At 40.7% G+C, this 21,099-nt stretch overlaps 1 protein-coding gene across 1 annotated transcript in view; it reads right to left on the minus strand.

The window, feature by feature from the left end:
* The window catches only part of LOC143177149 (uncharacterized), a 39,888-nt gene extending 19,165 nt beyond the window's left edge, over positions 1–20,723 (minus strand). The window contains exons 1-3 of the mRNA XM_076374958.1: positions 20,557–20,723; positions 7,525–7,708; positions 6,010–6,280 (exon numbers count right to left, since the gene is read on the minus strand). Of these exons, the coding sequence (XP_076231073.1) occupies positions 6,010–6,280; positions 7,525–7,708; positions 20,557–20,723 (622 nt within the window). The remainder of the gene's footprint in view (positions 1–6,009; positions 6,281–7,524; positions 7,709–20,556) is intronic.
* Positions 20,724–21,099: the final 376 nt, after the last annotated feature.

A 21,099-nucleotide genomic window follows, 5' to 3' on the forward strand; every position in this document is an offset into this window, starting at 1 on the left:
AATACGTAAGTGAGTGAGTGAAAGAGCAAGAGAAAGAACGAATGAATCAGTCAGTGGAGGAGAGGAGAGAGAGAGAGAGACAGCGCGTCCCGCGAAGCGCATTTTCTCCGTGCGAATGAGCGCACGCGCGCGTCGCGGCATATCGCGGGGGAGGAGCCGTGTCCGAGGGTGGATAGGGAGAGGAGATCGGAGGAGGGGGTGCAGGTAATCAGAGGCACTAAACCACGATACCGTGGCTGGCAGTTAGAGGCCTCTATCTCTTCTGTCGTTGGTGGTACAACACGCCCGGTATTATTTGCAGGCTGCCACATTTGTCGTAGGTGGTCTTGCGACAGTGGCGTCGCGCGGCCCGTGTAAACGACGCCGTCGAGAGACGGTGAGCACCGTGGTTCTCCGCCGCCAGCGATCGCGGATAACGAACACCGAGAGAGAAAGAGAGAGGGTCCCCCTTCATTCCGCTCGGCATCCCCTCTCTCCCCATGACCGACTCCCGTTGGCGGACTCCGTGACTGATTAACGAGAAAATTAACGAGGATTGAGGCTTATGGGACGTCCACGAGGGGATTTATCGGTGGTAACTAATTCCTGCATTATGGACTTTGCAGGGGGAATTGGTGTAGCGGCTTTTCGATGTAAGCTCGCTGATATATTCATTTCTAGCTTGACATTATTTAGGATAAATGAGCTCTGTTCTGTTATAGGTCGTCATTTGTTTCGTTAGGAAGACTAGAGTGGGCTAACAGTTAACGAGTCATGAGATTATAGCCAGAAGACAGTGCACTCTTCGTGTTTCATGAAAAGTCCCCTGGAAAGCCTTGTCTTTGTACTGTTCCCCGAGACATCTTGTGGAATTCGAACAGTATCTGTTTTGGGACACACTAAGGGAAGGGTGGAGGAATCAGTGAAATTGGATCCAAGTTCTATATGTGGAATTTTGAAGTTTTGTATAGAGGCTATGCAGAGGTTGTTATCGTGGAAGGTATAGGGTTCGAAGGTTGAGAATGATAATGGATGAGCGGAAGGTATCGGATCGCTGCGTCCGTCATAACTGCTGGACGAGATTGATGGCGGAGTAAAGAGCGTCGATGGGAGTGGAGGTTACGTACAATCGAACACGCTTCCTCCCGCGAAACTCCTACGTAGCTTGAACTATTTCGCAAGCCGCGATGAAAGTAGATCTTCCGTTGAGTCAGGTACTAAGTATTTGACCGCTTCGAGCTACAGCCGAGACGCTGGGAACCCTCTCCCGTGATCGATCGAGTTATAGTTGTGACTGGTTTCATTGAACAGACAGATGATTTTAAGGAATTCCAAAAAATTGGCAACTAGAAGTTCAACTCTCATTGAACCAATTATTTTGTGAAAGAAGATATTACGTACGTTCTGGATATAGCTGAATAACTAGGATATATAATACTTCACAGAATAGTCTTGTCAGTATTAATTATAGATCCTTAATGATTTTAGTGTTGAGATGAAATACCATCGCATACTTGATACTCCGCTCTCATATTAAACCTACTGAATAGCAAGCAAGGAAATATAAATCAATGTTAATTGACTTTTACCTCGACTAGGTTCTTCACTTCTCAGTTTCAATTCGATCCTCTTTCCTAACTTCCCATACTACTACTGACGAGTTGCAGACCCAATCTAATACACCTAATAACGCATGCTCTGATACTATTCTGTTTTCTTAATCACATAAGAATCTAACCTCAAAATCAAACAAAATTAGCATCAATGTTCAGGCACCAGGACATGCTCACCAACTAGGACATTTATCCAACCCAAGAATCCCGCGAAACCTCCCTCAACAATGCGACCAGTCGCGTCAATTTCCATTGTTGACATACGAGGTCCAAAAAGAGACTAACGGTTAGGGAATGATTAATAAAGATGCGCGGGCACGCGCTCCACCGGATATAAGACCCATACAGGCCCAGGGCCCGACGTGTACGTACGATCGCGTCCCTGTATCACCTTATTCTCGCCAACTACAGAGGAAAACACGACGCAGACGAGCATAGGGCCGCGGTGGGTGAACCGGTGTGCGCGGTTGGGACGCGTGCTCGTGGCATCCTCTCTCTCCTTCTCTCTCGTTCATCTCTCGTTCTCTCTATCCCGAGGAATAATACGTATACACAATGAAGTGGACGCGCGTCCAAGACCACATGTATAAGTCGGACATAAAACAGGCTCGCATGGGCAATCCACGGCCCCGTGCTGAGGTACGGATGGGCCAACGGATGGATGGACAGACGGACGGACGGATCGACACACAGCACGCGCGCATGAATATGTAGGATGTCTGGAAAAAAAGACGAGGAAAAGTGGGGGCGGCAAAGACTCGACGTGCATAGTAATCGGAGCCGCGTCATGCCAATAACATCGTGCACCGATCGCCTAATGTTCGATCGATAAACCTCGACGAGTTTCCGTTGGACGGATGGCGATAAGCGCCCGATCACTTCGCTGATAATGAAGCGCAACCGCGGGACGAGGGCCTGGAGCGCGCTTTCAGCGAAATTGAGTTGCCAGAGAAACGTCGGGATATTGTGTCTTCTGAGAAGGAGCGCTGCGGTGTAGATGCAAGTATGTGGTTCGTTAACCCTTTCATGTACAGATCCTTAAATTGCTACCTGAAATGTAATGCTAAATGTTGATTTTTTAGAGAGTACTTGAGTTTCTTAACCTGGAACGTCGAGATCTACCTTCGTGAGAAGCGAGACTAGAGACTCCTGCTGAAAGAAGTTCGACATTGAGCAGTAACAGAGTCTGAGAGGAGTTTATAGTGACTTGCCAGTGCACTGATGTAACAGGAAGAGTTGAAGAATTGAGGATTTGAGGATTCATTTCTGAGGGCTGCGATATATTTACAATTTTCAACAAAACTTGGATTTTAGCAGTACATAAGTACTTACTAGTTACAAGGAAGACATCATAAAATTATTCAAAATTAATTCCTTTCGTGTCTAGATACGCATCTACTCCTTTCTCTTTAACTAAATGAATTCTGGTCCCAACAATATAATACAAAACTAACACTGTACAGTTAAAATCCCAAATCCTTCCTCCCAAAATCCTCCATCTTTCAAATCACATTTTCTCGACCGCTATCAAGCCCAATTTAGATCTTCACTCGCAGTCGCGCTGCGTTTCAAAGTTTCGCGAGATAGAAAAAGAGGGAAAGAGATGCAGAGATAGATTGATAGGAAAAAAGATCGAGCTGCAGGAGAAAGAGGAAGGGTGCAGAGACAGACGCGTGTGGCGAGTACGAACACGCGCGCGAATGGCCGTGCTAAAACGGGCGCGGGTAGGTGGCTTACACGGACAGAGTTTACAATTTTCTACACGACGCTCGTTCGAATGCCAGTAACGTTGCGGATGCCAATTGACGATAATTCAAGATGTACCTACCCACGATATAACGTACGATGCTGACAGATTGCTGGGTACTGATACAACTGCGCTTCGAACATAGGGTATGCTTCAAGGGTCAATATTTTGAGTCGTCCTGGTTGGAGAATGTTGAATGTCGATGATAGGTGACCGGTTATGAAAATGATCTTGGTTGTTCTATTGAATCTAGCGAAATTGTGGGTAGAAAAATTGGTATGCTGGTAGCAGTCATCTTGGAGTAGTAGATAGGTTCAATTTTGTCAGAGTAGATTGACTGAGTATGCATACGTGTAGCTCTAATGGGGAGTTTATGTTGGATTCACTTGAAAGAGTGAAATTAATGCAAGCTTCTCTATATTCTTAGTTCTTTTGTGAACTCATGGGATTAGCACATTTAAGAAAGATGTTTTTCTGGAAACACTCCCAAGTGGCTGATAACATTCTTGTAGATATGAAAATATTCAAATGGTAAGACCTCAGCTAATGAGGAATAGTATCGCTCAATTAAAAAAAAGTGTTGAGTACAATTTATTAAAGAGTTTATTACAATTTATTAATAAGAATATTAAAATAGAAGCAAAGTCACTTCTCTAGAGCATCAGGGGTATACCCCAAAACCAGTGTCCACTCATAATACCAAGTACCTAAACAGTATGTTACCCTTGAAAGCCCATTAATCAAAGCTCTACTGCACTCAAAATTGACTAATACTGAACCACCACCACCAGCTTGCAATCATTTCTTCAAAAAGTGACGCAGTGGGATTGTCCTTAGTCAATTACTGCCTTGACTTCGACTTCGCGTGTATTACCAAGCAGCATGTGTACTGACATTGGTGACTTCCCTTCAGGAAGCAACATAGAAAGAAAGAAACAAAATATCAGCAAACGATTTAATCGGAAAACGGCGACGGCGATAGAGGACTCAACCTCTTGACATTCAATCGTGCATATGCCTTTTAATATTAATGCACTGCGTTGGCACCTACGTAAGGAAGTGACTGTACCCCGAGTCGCAACGGTGAATTTACGACGTATTAAATTGCGCTACTCGATATCTTTGTAATTTTCTGAGACAGACATTAAAACTACGTGCTTACGATGGAAGGGTGCCACCACCGGAAGGATTCGACTTTCAAGGTTCTAATTAAACCTGATGGTACGACCATCCGACAGACCTAATTTTTTCTTCGCTCGACTATTTTAGTATGCTGTCGCTGCGATCGAACTTCTCACGCGGCGTAATTAACGAATCACGACGGACGAATTAAAACCATGATCCACGCACTTCTTAATAGAGAGCAAGGAAGAAAATTCGCTGGTAGGCCGTTGATTAACTTTCCGTTTCTCCACGATTCCTCGTTCACACTGATCACGTGACACGGAGTAATTAAACTAATAACAGCGAGAAGAGAGTTTTCCGACTTTCTTATTCCCAGGGCTGTCTCCTGACCCCTTTTCAAGTGGAAAAGGTTTTTCTGCCGGTCTGCTTATTTAGTTTCTATTTGCAACGATTCTCTGACTTGTTAATACGTGCTAACCCGGTTTCGAGGCGTTCAACAACGCTCGGGTAAACAAATGTTCACGCTCAGTTGATGAGGTATTGATATTGTAAAATTATTAAACACATAGATACACGCAGAGTGCATAGTATCTATTTGGTTTTGAGTTGAAACAGTACGAAACAAGGAACAGTCTATACCAGCTGCATAGTGATGTATGCAAGAAAGGTCATAGATAATTTTGTGGTATCGTTAAATGTGGCTTACGTATTTGTTCCAGAAATTTAAAGAAATAAAAGAGTCAAAAATCTTTCTATTTCTTTAATATTTTGTAAAAAAAACACTTCAGTCGCCATTTAATAGCATAGTATAATTGTTATTAGATGGCTCCAGATTATGGTACTGTACAGCATCGACAAATTGCATCATTGTGAAGTCGACACCTACCTAAGTAAGGATAAGTTCTGTCTATCTGCCATCATACCAGACTCAAATGAGTCACCTCTACAATACACTAGACCCACTATTACAAAACCTTTCTTCTCTAGACATACATTTTGGCAGACTATAATATTATTAACTCATTCATGATACAACTCCTCAGAGTATGAATAATAAATATAGCTACGTTTAATTGATATTTAAATTACCCTAGAAACCTTAAGGAACCTTCTATAACAAGTAATATTTCATAATTAGGGTATATGTCCACCTAGGACCTCGACTATCACTCTGTGTCTTGACAATCAAATTTATCTATGTACACAACAACTATTGAAACTATTCACAGAGAGCAACTATCACACAAACTGACACACAATATAAAATTACTCTTGAGAGCAAAAAATTGGTAGAAAACTTCCAGATGGACACATACCCTAAAGTTACATCTCCACTGAAGCAACAACGAGGAACAATCTTATCGCCTATCCACGCTGAAGCAACATCATCCAAAGAGCAATCATTTCGTTTCACTATTCCAGCGACTCTTGCAAGTCCCATAAAACAGCCACAAAAAGTTCCTCGTTACTTCACTGAAGACATAACTCAAGAAACGAGACCAAAAACAGATCTACTTAAAAAAGAAGCATCGTCAGCAGACTCACCCAGCATCTTACTGAGATCAGCATTGTGAAGATCAGGATTTTCGTCAGCCAATTTCTTCCGCTCGACCTTCGCCCAAACCATGAACGCGTTCATGGGTCGACGTATCCGCTGCTCCTTGAGGCTCCTCTGGGCCGTGCTGCCAGGATGGCACATCTTTACTCCGGCGGGGATGGGCGAGATGCCTTGTTGATACTCGAGTGACGGGCCAGAAGCCAGCCAAGACATGTCCTCCAGCCGCTGTTGCGCAGGACCGCTCAACATTCCCGGTATCTGAAGCATTTCATACGTGGTCAGCCGCCACCCAGCCAAGCGACGATCGTTCCCGATAATTAACCGCTTGTTAGCCCGAAACGAGTGAAAGTTACGACTCGATACTTGCGATTCCATTAATACGTAATTACTTGGGCGATATTAATCGGCTGGCTAATGAGCGGTAGTGGCATGGAACGGGGCACGGCAACAATGGCTGTGGTAAAAGCCGAGACTGGCACGCTTATATTGTAATATAATAAAATGAATAATGCCCGAGCGATCGGTGGAAACGTGGAAATGATTTATCGCGGTATAATTACGACTACGTGGGATTGATGCGTATAGTAGACGCGTCTGATGAGCTGAAACATGATCAGGAAAGCGAGTCGTTTTTCAAGGAGAGGCAAAAAGGTGGAAGATTCTTGGTGGTGGCGTTGAAAGTCGTGTAGGTGAAGATAAAGTGAGTTGGAATTAACCCCCTGCCTTGTGTAATGTGATAATGACTCATGATCGTGAATGAGTGTGTCTATTTGTTAGCACCTTAGTTTGGTGAATTAAGGTAAGGGAGATTGTGGTGCAACTATCGAGGCAAGAGTCGTGGTAATAAAACTTGACTAAAAGGGAGAAATAGAAAGACCCTTTTCTATTCATTTATATTTCATGTAGCTGATTTGTACTTTTTTAGAAGAATTGTAAGGGCAAGGGGTAGAAGATAAATATATAAAAAGACTTTGAAATTTTGTGTATTAGAGATATAAATGTTTAAAGATTTCTAGGATATCTGAATGATCCTACCTTGAGGGAACTAAAAGTTTCCCTCCTACTACTAATTCATTTAATCTGCTTCTGACAAAAATATAAATTCCATCTCAGTCTCTTAAAGCAGACTTGAAGCACTTTTAAAGCCTCATAACTAAAAAATAACTGCAAGTGACTCTAACTCTCCCGTATGATAATGAAAGCTACTTGTGTCTATAAATAACTTTTAAAGACTGTAAAAAGGGATCAAAATGCCCCAAAAAGACCGTCATGTCACCCCAAACATTCAACTTCGTTTCCAGTCCCCGCGATCGTCGCCTGCACAGCGTCACTTTCTTCCCTTCGATTTCCTACGGTCACACGGAGAACGCGTGGAACGCTGTAAAACAGTCGGAACGTAGGTGTCCATGTCACGTTGAAGTGGAGACAACCGTCCGTAAATGAAAGATATGCGAGCCTATTGCAGGAGGAATTTTCTGCGCAAGCCAAACGGGGACACTCACCGAAATGATTTGAGTATCGATGGGCATGGAACTGTCATTGCCGTCGATGTTCGACTCGATGTCGTAGGCCCTCGACGTGGGAGTCGCATAAAACGAGGAATGAAGTGCCAAGAGTCCAGGGGAACTGCCATAACTGCTCACTGGTGGTGGTGTTACCTCACCCCTGTCATAATTATCCAGCATCCTATAAATTCAACGATGATTTATTAATCATTAGCGCCGTTTATGCCTGGTTAACGGTAAAATCGATACGCATCCGGTCGAATTCGCACGCGCGCAATAAAAAGGCGCAGTGTATCGTTTTTCGCGAACGCCCAAAGAAGGTTTCTTAATTTATTAAAAATACAGACACTATTTCGTAGACTCCAATTCATTCGTAAATAGGTACACATAGGTAATAGGTGTATTATTTTCTGTGACATTCATTTTTTCATGCACCAGCTTCAAATAAAAATATGGCCATGCATTGCACTAAGGCTCTGTGTACAAGAATTTTTCCAAATAATATTTCAGTAATTTTAATTTCAATTTGCAGACTGTCTCTGCAAGTGAAAGAGCCCCGTCTTTAAACAGACAACCGAGTTTCCACTCCACCGAAGTGCATCAAAACACACCAAACGTTCCTACAGCTAATGAATTCTAATGTTCTCCATAACAGTTAATTCACAATAAAAGTTCTTCATAGCTGTCTGAAAAATCGAAATCGATATCAGTTTCCAACCAAAAACCAAGAATCCCATCAATAAGTTTCCCTTCACGTTACCAACAAATCCCTACCACCTCGAACCTCAAACTCCGCGATACCATAGTGATCCGTGAATTCAACCAATTACGAGACTATTTCCCAGTAAAAAGAAGTTCTCCATAAAAACGTGCATCCTCGACCGTCTCAGAGCGATACATATTCCGATTAAGTAAAAGTCAATTATTCCCCCTTTGCACGATGACACCGTCGGAGGGAGCCGCGACGCGACGCCAGGAGAGGATGAGGGACGCGCGAGGAGGGCTCGAAACGATGCGGATAGAATAGCATTCGATCGGTTCGATACCGGGGCAAGCAGCGAGAGAGCAGCAGGCAAGAACAAAAGATCGATTCGTACGGCGTGCACAGGAGGTAATTGACTTTGGCGTCTCTGTTTCGTCTGGAGAGGATGGGGCGAGCAACGGGAGAGGAACGCAGCGGGAGAAATCCCGTGGGTCGCTCGTGCCCGAGCCCGATTGATCTGTCAACCTCGTTAGGAAGAGAGTTGATCGACATGAATGAACCATTCAAGGCCACTTAATGGAATTCCCACGATTGTCCTTAAGGCATAATGCGACTGTACCAGGTATAATAGTACGAACAGCTGTCCCCCGTGCAAGCCTCACACATGTTTATACATTTACAGGCGTATACAGGGAGATGCGCATAGTAAAGATGCGTGTACGTGTACCTGTGTGTGAGTGTGTGAGTGTGTTTGACGCGTGCGTCACACTGCGCGGCGGTGCGCGCCCGCGCGTTTCTGTGTACGTGTATAAATTGAAAAACATGTAATACACACGTGTCCACATGCATATATGTATATGGACACGCGAGTGTTCCACATAATGGCCATTGTTTCATTCGGTCCGCGCTGGGATGCTGACGGCCCTGCAAAAACGCACCGGCATTTTCATTCAATAAAGTTCGCCCTGGCTACTAGCTGGCTTTTTGCCACGCGGCCTGAGTCACGCGATTCGGGGGGACTGTGGCTCTGTGGTTTCATTGAACATGGAAAAAGAAGTAGTAGAGGGGAAACTGGACGACGTGACCTGAGTCAACTTGGATGATTAGGATAGCTAGGATAAGTAGACTAGCTGGAATAACTAGGACAAACAACACGACTTGGAGGACTAGGACAACTAGGATAACTAGGATGGCTAAGGCGACTACAACGAGTAAGACAATTTGGACAACTAGAACAGCAAGGGTAACTAAGACACCTAAAACAACTAGGGCAACTAGGAAAATGTTCTATACACTTGATTTTCTGAGTAGATGATAAATTCACTATGAGTGTTTATGCATCTAGAACCAGTAGGACAACCAGGAAACTGTCCCGAACACTCGATTTCTTTGAGTAAGAACATAAATCCACAGCTTATGTTTATACAAATTTATATTTTTCTAAACCCAACTATCTAAGGAACTAGACCTTGAAATAGAGATTTATTTTGACTTTCGAATATTCTAAATTCTATATATATATATATAATTACTTTAAGATATTTCTAATACTTCACATATTATGTGCCTTCTACATTTTTTCTACATTTCAAATGTGCGAACATCCGCACACTTTAGTAGATTCACAATCTAATGACGAGATGAGAGTTGCTGTGAATTTTTTTTTTCGTGAAACAAGGGCTATAACCCTTCCCAATCGCGTAACTCACAGTGTATAGTAGTCCTCCGTTACTCAGGGCACACAGCACCTCGCGATACCGCGCTCGAAACGCGCTACTGTTCGCCGTCTGAGCTATAGCATCGATAAGTGAGATCGATACGAGGTGTCGTTTTAATATCGCGTACTTCGGTCGCGATAAATAGCTGGGCGGCGGGAAGGCTCGTTTCCATGTAGGATGCCGAGGCAACGACCGAGTTCCGTTCAAACAGAATGGACTTCCTTCCACGTTTATCAAGAATCGAGCCGCGGTAATAAGTATCGCTGTGATCGAGTGAATTGATATTTGGGAAAGTCGATTCTGTGGAACTAATACCGAAAAATTTCGTGTGCTTAATTATGAAAGTTTAGCTGTATTAGAAATATTCTTATCGAATGTAAGTACCTGCACGGGATGTGCCTTGTTCAGATTAGTGAATTAACTTACTTTCAAACTAATTGAATGGACAATTTTTGCTAATTATTTTGGGTAGTAATTAACCCTGAGGTACAATATTTTAAAAAAATATTCATAGTCTAGCGTTCATGGATAACTATCATAGCAGTGAACGTGCTAATAAAACTTCTTTGAGATTTATAGCATATCCACTGTTTTCAATGAAATATGGAATTTCACAATATATGTACGTACAAAGCAACAAAGTCCATAAGTAAAGATATTGAAAGACACCAGACATGGTTCCCCGCTTGTATTGCGAACATTTATGTAAAGGAGTAGGATGGTCATAACAGTATCGAAAAAGCTATTAAAACTCACGGTCAAGATTCCAAAGGGTTCAACCCGCGTCGGTACAGCTGCAACACCTACGCATATGATAGATACGCCACTGCTTTCAGCATTGTTTCTTTAATGATTCATATGGGGTGATTGTATCAAGAGTAGAGGAAGCAGTTTCCAACTGAAAATGCAATGAGCCTCTGCCGTATCGGAAATATTAATCCTGTCGGTGTCATCGAAGGCCTCTGTCTGCCTAACATATGTGAATCGCACATTTCAAAGCCATACCATCAGAAGGAAGCTATTATCGTTCATTCGAAATGATATTTCACTGAAAGCTTTATAACTATTCACTGGTTAGAAGACTTAGAAGCCTTTTCATGTATTTGTTTCTATTTCTAGTTGGCAATTTTTGTAACTCTATATCTAAATTCTAAGATCTCAGTTAAGATAACTCTACCACGGCATGAGGGTTAAAACGAGTCACTGGTAAAGAGCAATCTACAGTGGAATAATGTTGTACCACCAGAAACCTAACCTATTTAGAATACAACCAATCACATGATTGGAAACGTGTAGTACCAATTGCAGATTTCACTCGATCAAGCCTCCTGGCCAGAGTAAGATCCAATCCGCGCTAGCGACTCGTATTTCTAATCTCACCGCGAGAGATTATACTGAGATTGCCTGCTATTTCATTTCCATGAATTATCTCAAATAAAGAAGTATTTGAAAATTACATAAAAATACTGTAATATAATTAAAACGTTTCATTACTTCAAAATCATTTTTACCTTCATTTCAAATCAAATTTAACAAAAATAATCCCCATAAAACTCTACAATTCCTTCTATTAAAACACATTAATTCTAGTAATGAAAAATAAAACTCACATCACAGTGAAGCCTACACCATCCAAAACTGAATACGTCTAATACCATTAAAAAACCTGTAATCCATGTGTACACGAATTCCAGATACTACAGTATTCTTTCACTCGCTTAAAAGAGAGCAGAAATTAACACTGACAAGCATCGTTTTCGCTACAAGCCCCTAAATTTTCCAACAGCCACATCGAAAACGCGAATTACGACCAGTGGCGCCATCCAAATATTCGTTGCACTGCACAGTTCCACACATAAGCTCGGTCAGTGGCGAGACATGCGACTGGCCCGAGACAAAGGACACGGGGAACGAACGAACGAAAGGTCCTCTAAATCGGCCCGTCTATCGGAGGCTCATGAATCTCGGGCGAAACAGAGAAAATCCATGCACGGTTCGATACGTATAGGGCAAGCTGAGAACAGGCATGAGGCAACCGGGCAATGGGACGAAAGAATCGGGGCTCCGTCAACGCGACACACTTGTTGCGTTCCCCCGAGTAAATTATTCCCCCCCTCTTTCCCCCCACGGCGAGGCAGCCGCTGGCAGAGAAGCGGAGAAAGCTTTCGAGCCGTGGCGGACGCACGCCTGACGGTTGACGTAGTGGCGCATTTTATTCAAATAATCGCGACGACCGAACACACCCTTGCATTGCTCGACGAAACGCCGCGCCGCGACCTTAAAAGTGGCGACACCGCGATTGCACGCGTCAGGCGAAACAGAGCCCGCTGGGAGCACGTAGATGGACGATAAATTATTGAAGCCTTTAAGCTATAGCCGTGGGGGAAAATATAAGGAAAAATCGAAAGGGCATTGCTTCATGCAATTTAGAGACGTATGAGGCATTTGGTTAGAGATTTTGTGTATTATTTGAAGCATATTGAAGCTATTAAATAGGTTAGTTTCTATGGCTCTGGCTGAGACTTGGAGTATTTATCTTCGCTATGCACCTGTGAATCCACCTGTACGGACGATCGAACATCTGAATATTTTAATGAAATGTTAGCGTCTCATTAGATATACTACCAACTAGACATTTTACTTTTTGTCATTGAATCACACTTCAAAGCCCAATATAGGTAGAATAATAACTTAACCTTTTAGGAAATGGGTAATAATACACATTGACGAATATATCTATTGGTAGTATTGAAAAGGTTAAGATTTCACTGATATTTCGAGGCTGTACTTAATTATCACATGCAGAAGCTTTTTGTTGCGGCCTAAACAAAGAATAAAGCAAAAGAATAATGATAAATAACAAAAGAGTTGCTGTAGGAGAGCATAATAATCTTCCTCGTACTGAGTTTCCAATAATTATTAAAGTATCAGTATCGTGTATAAGTAAAAGCCTTGGTATCTCACGTTTCTACCTCCTCCTCTACACGATATTATAAAAGATGAAAGAAATGAAGTGAAATTCAGAGATATCTCTATATATAACCTTACTTCACCCACCGCCATATTAGAAATGGACACTAAACGAAGGGACAGACGATATCGCGTAAAAGACAAAACTTTAGAAATACGAATCAGATATTTTAAGCACACGGTGTGCATCTAAGGTCTGGCAGCTATTGCGTTGGGCCATCGATCGAACAGAGAAACGCGAACGGAGGAACTCGTAATTTTATAGGCCTCTGATTAAACTTTTAAATCAAATGGCCAACGCGGTTCACTTGGTAAGCGGAAGTGACGACCCCAACCGCTCACCTCTGCACTACTAACGCTCCGGCGCGTTTCAGATTTGAGAACGAAGAAAGCGCATCCCCGAAACCTTTACGGGCTTAAGGCTGCGGAACGGACGTCGTCGGCGTTGTACCCCGCTATACACCTTCTTCTGACCTCAGACCGTACGGCCATTACGTACGACTTCCTGCGCCCGAGTAAAAGAGGAATCGAAAACTTCTTGCCGCGAGATTCTCGCCATTACTGGCTAGTCGACGTCCACTGACGAGTGGAACGATTTTCCTGATTTTTTTTTTTCGTGGAAAACTGAGTCCTTCTTTCTGTAATGAAACTTAAATATTTCTCAGTTAAATGTAGGAGTATTTTGAGATAAAGTATTTCTAAGCTTAACTGATTAATGCGAGGAATATGATCGCTAATGAAGGTATTAACCTTATGTGATATATCAAAGGCATTAGAAGGCTGGGGTAGCTCATGTTTGGCCCATTTGGCCTAAGTTATATTATGTGTCATTTTGAACACAAGTAAAGAATTATATTTAGTAGGTAAACATTAGACAAATGTAGAAATTCTGCTGGCAAATTTTACTAGATATTTCTTTTATATTCCTTGTGTATTTGTAATTTTTGTATGTGTTTTTCTTTCTATTTTTTTAACTGCTTTCTAAATTTTAACACTATCATTCGAGTATTTTAAACAAAAAATAATCTTATATTGAAAGTATTCAACTCTTCACCAATATCGAACACTAAAAAGTCAATAAAAAACTTAATGTCTCGTTTCAACTTAGTATATCTCAAGATGATTTTTACTTTTCCAAATGTTAATTACGTCTTCCCATTCTCTCTTCGTCTAACATATTCGCAGTAACTATTCATACGGGAAATTTAAATTATGAACACATCACCACCCAAAGTAAAAAATTGGTATTCATTACTTCGCAAGACGGTTCAGTTCTCCACGCGAGGAACTAAAAAATAATTATACGAGCATAGAAACAAATTATACAGAGAGAGGTTTATCACGAGACCCTCAGTCCGCATACTTCCACGTCTTTTGTCAAAGGAACGCTCGCAAGAAGTAATATCCGGTTTCCGGCCACGACGTTTAAACACTTCAATTCATTAGCTCTCACCTCCATTGTTTTCAATAAAAGCAAATTTCCACAAGTGAATTTTGATTCGTTAATAAATCGCTGTCACTGTCTGACCGCGTCACCGTCGGCCTTTTAAAATTATCCTGAATCTCGCGTGGCCTAGCCACCACCGTCGCGTATGCGAATTACTCTTTCGCCTGTAATGCACGATTTCTTTTTTTTTTCGTAATTATTATACGCGTACACGTATCCATATTCACGTAATCGGACAAACGATGACGCGTACACTGTTGCTTCGAATCGCATAAGAATTAACTTGGTGTCAACTGTAACAGGTAGTCCAGGAAAATTGAATAATTTTTTTTAAGTGCTTGTCACTCTTGCAAATATTTTTTTATGAATATGGACGTGAGTATGACTCTGCGGAAATCTGTTTTTGATTCTGAAGTATGGAATATAAAAGGAAGAAAAAAAAGGATGAAATTAAATTTGGCTAACGACTTTTTTCAATTTTTTGTTAAAGAAGAGAAAATGTAGTGTCTTCTCGATATTTGCTCACGATCCACCGAAGAGTCTATACTGAATTAACTTGTACTCATGGTAGAGTTCATAGTAGTCGTAATACAGTCATGAGCTTATATCGATTTTCTTTAACCACTCCAAATAATTAACAATTTCCAGAATTCATGATTCTATTCAAATTTCCCTCTCTAACAATCCCAATACAAGCTCCCACAAAATCCTCTTACGAAACTAAATCGATAGATTCACCGAAACTCCTCAAGAACGTTAGAAATACGATTCACAGAAGCATCATACAAAAAAAAGAAAAAAGTGTGCCCGCAGGAGTCACGACACGAGGGTTTCTCTTGAAATTACCATAATTGATTTTTATCCGTAATTAGCAGGTAGTCATCGTCCACTCGTCAAATCATTGATCTGAGTCACTGCGATTGCAGAAATTACTGGGCCCATGCTGACGCATGGGAACAGTCCAATGTGTCGTCTTATTTAAACTCCTGGCTTATTCAGCGAGTTGGTCGTTCGGAAAGCTTCGTCGAAAGACTTCAGGAACCGTTCGAAATTCGGGGGAAACCTGGGTATTGTCCGTCGCAGCAGCGTATAGAGAAGCTTCACGGAGCTGAACGCGACTCGGCTACCAAGAAAAACCGACGCGCAACGAGTAGTGTGTCGTTCACAGAATTATCGACGTATCGACGATATAATTGATGTTTGCAAATCAAGCTCGCCGACTCAGCCACTCTGACTATCTTTCAGGTTGATCAGACATGCTCAATCTTTTTCTCTTTTTTTTCCCATAACGGTACTTTGAGGAGACAATGTAATAATGGTAAATTGATGTGTAAAAAAATGAGGAAAGAAGAAAACTGCTAATTTAAGAGTGATTTTTCGATACTGAGGCTATTTTTGTTACTGTGTGGTAGAAGATCTAGGGGGATGGATGAAGAAGAGAAAAAAGAAATTTGAGAAAATTGATTTGATTTACTGTTAGTATTCATTGTAGTCTCGTGACTCATTTGTGAAGATGAAGTTGTAAAACGTCAGTGAAATGTTAAGTCGAATTTGCCTTATGAAAACGAGGACTATGACAATAGGGTAATAATTAGGACAAAAGACATTGGATAGTTACGAGCTTATAATGTGGGAATACTGTAATGACGGTATTGATACCTCTTTTGTAGTAATGAATCCGAATACAATTGGGTCGAGGAAGTCGGAAACAACGTGAGTACATCAATTATTTTTCTCAAAATTGAGTTATCAATGAATCACGTACACATGTTTAACCCTTATAATATCAAGGTGAAGTTACCTTAATTAAGCTTTCAGAGCTCAGATAGAGAGTATTTTGAAAATTAGAAATCAGAAATAGGAACAAATACGTACAGATATTTTGCAGACATGAAAATTTGAAGATTTGAAAATTTGAATATTTGAAAATTTAAATATTTGAAAATTTGAATATTTGAAAATTTGAAAATTTAAATATTTGAAAATTTGAATATTTAAATATTTGAATATTTCAAATCTTTTGACGTTTGAACGTTCAAAAATTTAAGAAATGAGAAGTTTGTATTATAATATTTTAAGATTTGAAAATTACTATGCTAAAGATTAAATACATCATATGATTGCAAAAACAGCAGAAGTATTTGAAACTAAATTATACTGTTTCTAACCTTAGCTATCCAAGTACACAGTGGCGAGAACGTGTAGTTGGTATAATTAACGGAGAATGGAATATATTTTCGAAAGGGATGCGTCAAAGACGAGGCGATGAAAATATGCCATCATTTCTTGACACTTTAAATCTAGGCTACGAGGGTTACTCGCCGAGACATGTGACTGAATATCGTGACATGGTTTGCGATCCGTGCGACGGCCGCGAGCAACGGATGGAACCGACCGGAACAGTTTTAATGAAGATGATTTTCGCCGCCAGGAAGCGCCATCAGCACTTGAAATATCAATCTTGAAATAATTTCATTTCTTTCTCACATTTTTTTCGCGTTAAAAAACCTCTACTTTTAAAAACTCTTAAAAGAGCTGCAAAAACTTCTGAAAGGTTCCGCAACTTGAACCAGATAATTATTACGCAGATGCTAAATCGTAAGCTAAAATCTTGGTCCTATAACGAGTTTTATATGGCAGTAATTTTCCTAGAAATTTTTATTTGTTCAGTCTGTTGAAGCACTTGGTGTTTCAAAATATATGGATATCATTAAAGAGGCTACAATGGGTTTAGGAGAATAATTGGAGAAGTTTCTATAAAACTTGTTTCTACGTATTTCATTTCACTTTTGAAGTGCTGACACTTTTATATTTCAATAACTCTCATCTCAAACTAATCTAGCGTAGCCGATTTCACTCAGCTGTTTATTATCAATGCTTCACTCCTCGTGTGTGACCTCTCTGACTTTGTAAATACTTTCATAATATTCTATGAATCATTTCTGCCCGTTCTCCTCATGGGAGCAGTACATGTTCAAGATTCCTAGTTACTTTTGTAGGAGTCATTACCTAAAGCAATAATGGCAGATTATATAAATGCAGAAATGCCAAACGTACATCTAATGCAGGCATAGCGTTGCCAAATATTCATATATTACGTTCAGTCTGTTTTTAACCACAATTATTGAAACCTAGAAAGAATGCTAAATAAATTAAACAATATGCATAAAAAATGTTCAGCCACGTAGCTATGCAACTTGAAAATAATTTACAATTATTTTGCAGTACAGTAACAGAAATCAGTATTTCACTGAAGTTATGAAAAACCCCAGTGAGCCATTCCAGGGCTAGAAACGTTGGACTTCACTTTATTTGAAACTATCTTTCACCCAACTCTGCGAGAACTCGATGGTCAAAGACGTGGAAGCGTAGAAGCCAAGCCAGCAAAGTATCGTCAAATTATCCCTGTCTTATCGTCGAGCAGAATAGAATATCCCATCGTCCCCCTGTCAGTCAGGAATGTTTAAAGAGTCGACTTTTCTCCGGTTTCGTTACGCCACTTCCACGTAATAATAGTGAAACATTGAATCCGAGCGCAAACTGCAATTTAATCGGCTCTCCGCATGAACGTCTCGAGAATACGTTACAGGAGGATCTATAACCGCGCTAGAAGGCCCGTATAAACGAGAAAATTCTCGAAGAAGGGAAATACGCCGAGGGGTCCCCTCCGAAGAACGCATCGACCCTGTTCGTGAATGTTGCGCCGCGGATCAACGATAGCGATTGGCGATTACGTTAACCAAACACCGCGGTATACGCCCCTGCAATTTGCCTGAGGATCATCTTCCCCTAATCGCCGCGCTAATAACAGGATTACCGAGCCCTGGCCAACGAATCGTATACTTATCCCTAATTCGCTGTATCGTTATTAATATATATAATACAATTGAGAACGTCTCGTGCTGCGATAAAATGACGGCGCGCGGTCGAGAGGCACGTGCGAAAACACTGGAAAGACCACGAGAGACGGGCCATCAATTTTCCGCGAATTTCAGACCTCGATCCTCGTACCGCTCTCTTTGCAATTACGAATCAATAAGCGAGCGAGATGCGATGAGCGAGATTCGTAACGGGGATTGATTGATTTTTTTTTCCAAGTTAATCTGATTCTGTAGGTTCAGTAGAGTTGCATGGTGTTTAAGTTGCACAGGGTAGAATATATTTTAGATCATTTTGGATATTGTTGTTTGGATCGAATATTTCGTGCAAGTAATTAGTGTTTGGAGGTTCACTGAGTGGAATAGATTATTATCGTTCTAAAACTGAGGAGATCATAATAAGAACCTTTTCTTTTGTGGGCAGTTTCACAAAAATCTGATAAAAAAATCATCACAAATCATCGCTAATAGACAGCTTACACGAGATTGTGACAAAAAACTGCTTACTTTTTCCCATTAGTCATTCATATTAATAGAATCCCAAAAAAATGAAACTACTCATCAGAAAAGCTTCACAAAAACCTCATTTCGTCATATTTTATTCAAGAAAAGAGGAATAAGACTAAAAACAAATCACACCTAGAGTTATTTTCTAAACAACTTTACAATATTTGCACCTATAAGAAACTATACGAATCACACGTAAAAACAGAAGGTAAAGTCAACCAACAGATACCTCACGCTCTATTGCAAATGCATTGCTGAATAGTAACGTAACCTCTGATTGGTTCCACGCGTTCTTTCGATTCCTCCGATTGGTCAAATTATCAACGCATTTATATTTCAACATAAAGCGAAATTGAGAACACCAATTTCTCTCTATTCTACTAAAGTTTCCTAAAATACTTAATCTCTTCCTTTCCAATGTCAGAAAAGAGATTCAGATTGAAATTCTGATTCAGATTTAACTAAGTTTCAGATCTCATTAAATCGTTAACCTTCCAAGGAAGTTATCTGCGTGTCATACAACTTCTATTTTTTATGTATCATTGTAATGTAGAATACACTCTGGCACAGTTCTATACAGTACAATTTTTTTGTATAACTTAGGAAATACAAGTTCTTCAATAATATAATTTCCAGTTTTACTTGCTTCTACTTCTAATTCTACATAACCTACGCGTATAAATTCACCACCTCTAACCCACATATTTTAATCACTTTCCTAAGACACTGCGTAGTTAGCATTAAGAAATCGCGTGTAGCATCAGAAGCGTTTATTTCTACGCATAATCTTTTGACGAGATGTTAGAGGAATCTGTATTTTATAGAGGTTATGCATAACGAATCGCCTGCATAAACTCATCAAAGATACTTAAGACAGCTCCTCTCCCTTTTCCAAAGACATCTTTCACACTATCATCAGCTGAAGGAACCGCGAGGGAAATGAGTCATTATTAGTTTATAGTAATCTACACCAACTTTCCAAACGAAACAGTCGAAATATACTTAATGTCCACTATCTAATCGCAAATATTCATTTTTCTTAACCGTTCGCCAGCAATCTATGCCATTTAAGATCCCGAACATTCTTATTTTAAAATTTTTTCCTGCCTTGTTTCCAATAATTAAGATAACACACAGCAATAAACACTACTGTTTGATATACTAAGAACTTGGAAGACTACTTAATCCTTCTACTATCAAGACATCGATCTATCGATATTAAGTCGCAATGCTAAATTACTGATTGACTCTGACATTAAAAGGGTGAAGAATCATTTTGGATTTTTTTCAAATATCGTACATAGATGGCGTCACTAAAAACAAAGTTGCACACAGAGGGTTAAAAACCTAACCACTTCACCCCTTGAATTTCTATGACACGTCTGAATCGCGATATTTTTACCGTATTGCAAACGGAATGAAAACCCCAAGGAGTTAACCCTCACACGACAAATGCAGTGTCACTTTAACCCTGAATAGAGTACAAGATGTCAAAACTGTAATAAATTTATTCACAAGAATCATACAAAAAAATACGCTTATTTCATGTACCAGATGTACAGAAAACTAAACAAAAATGAAGTATATGAAGTTCAAACTACATTTTTATATACCCCCCAAAATAGTCTACAACAGAAACTCTATTATGGGTCAAAATGACCCTGCATTCCCGCGGCCGCTGAAAACCAATCGCGTTCCGAGGGTTAAATAGTCATCCTACGTCCTACAGTATAGTCACCAATGTTCGACTGAATATCGTTATATAGTAAAATAGAATGTTTAGAATTTAGAAAGTCGTGTACTCACGTGTAGTGGGAATAAGAAGGGCTGGCCTGTTCGATGTGCGTAGCCGTCGACAAGCCTTGCACGATGGCAGCTGAGGGATCCCTAGCCGGAGATGAATTTTGCGCTGCCGGTACAGCGTGATGGTAGCGCTGGCACATTTCGGCCAAGTTCCACCCATGGGCATCCATATATTAACACTGCTTCGCTTTTCTTTGGCGTACCATCCATTTCACACGCGTTGTGACACTCCCTCTTCTTGCTCCTCCTATCGTACGTTTTTTCTTTTTCTCGATTCACTTCTCGGTGCGGTCGGTCACAGGTGAGCCAGCGCGAAGAGGAACACTCGCGCGATCGTCGCACGAAACCCGAAACATTGCACTCGAATTGGTACCCCTGGGTCCTCTTCTAACGCCGTCACCGCAGCTTTGATGCCAACAAAACAGAGAACAGTTTATGTTAGTGCGTGAAATTAGAAATGGCAGGAATCGATGGAGAAAGTAGAATTTTTAGTAACGATTAATAGACACATATGTGTAGGCTAGAGTTTGCGATGTGAAAATAAAA

This window comes from Calliopsis andreniformis, chromosome 3 (assembly GCF_051401765.1).
Source record: "Calliopsis andreniformis isolate RMS-2024a chromosome 3, iyCalAndr_principal, whole genome shotgun sequence".
Lineage (NCBI taxonomy): Eukaryota > Metazoa > Arthropoda > Insecta > Hymenoptera > Andrenidae > Calliopsis > Calliopsis andreniformis.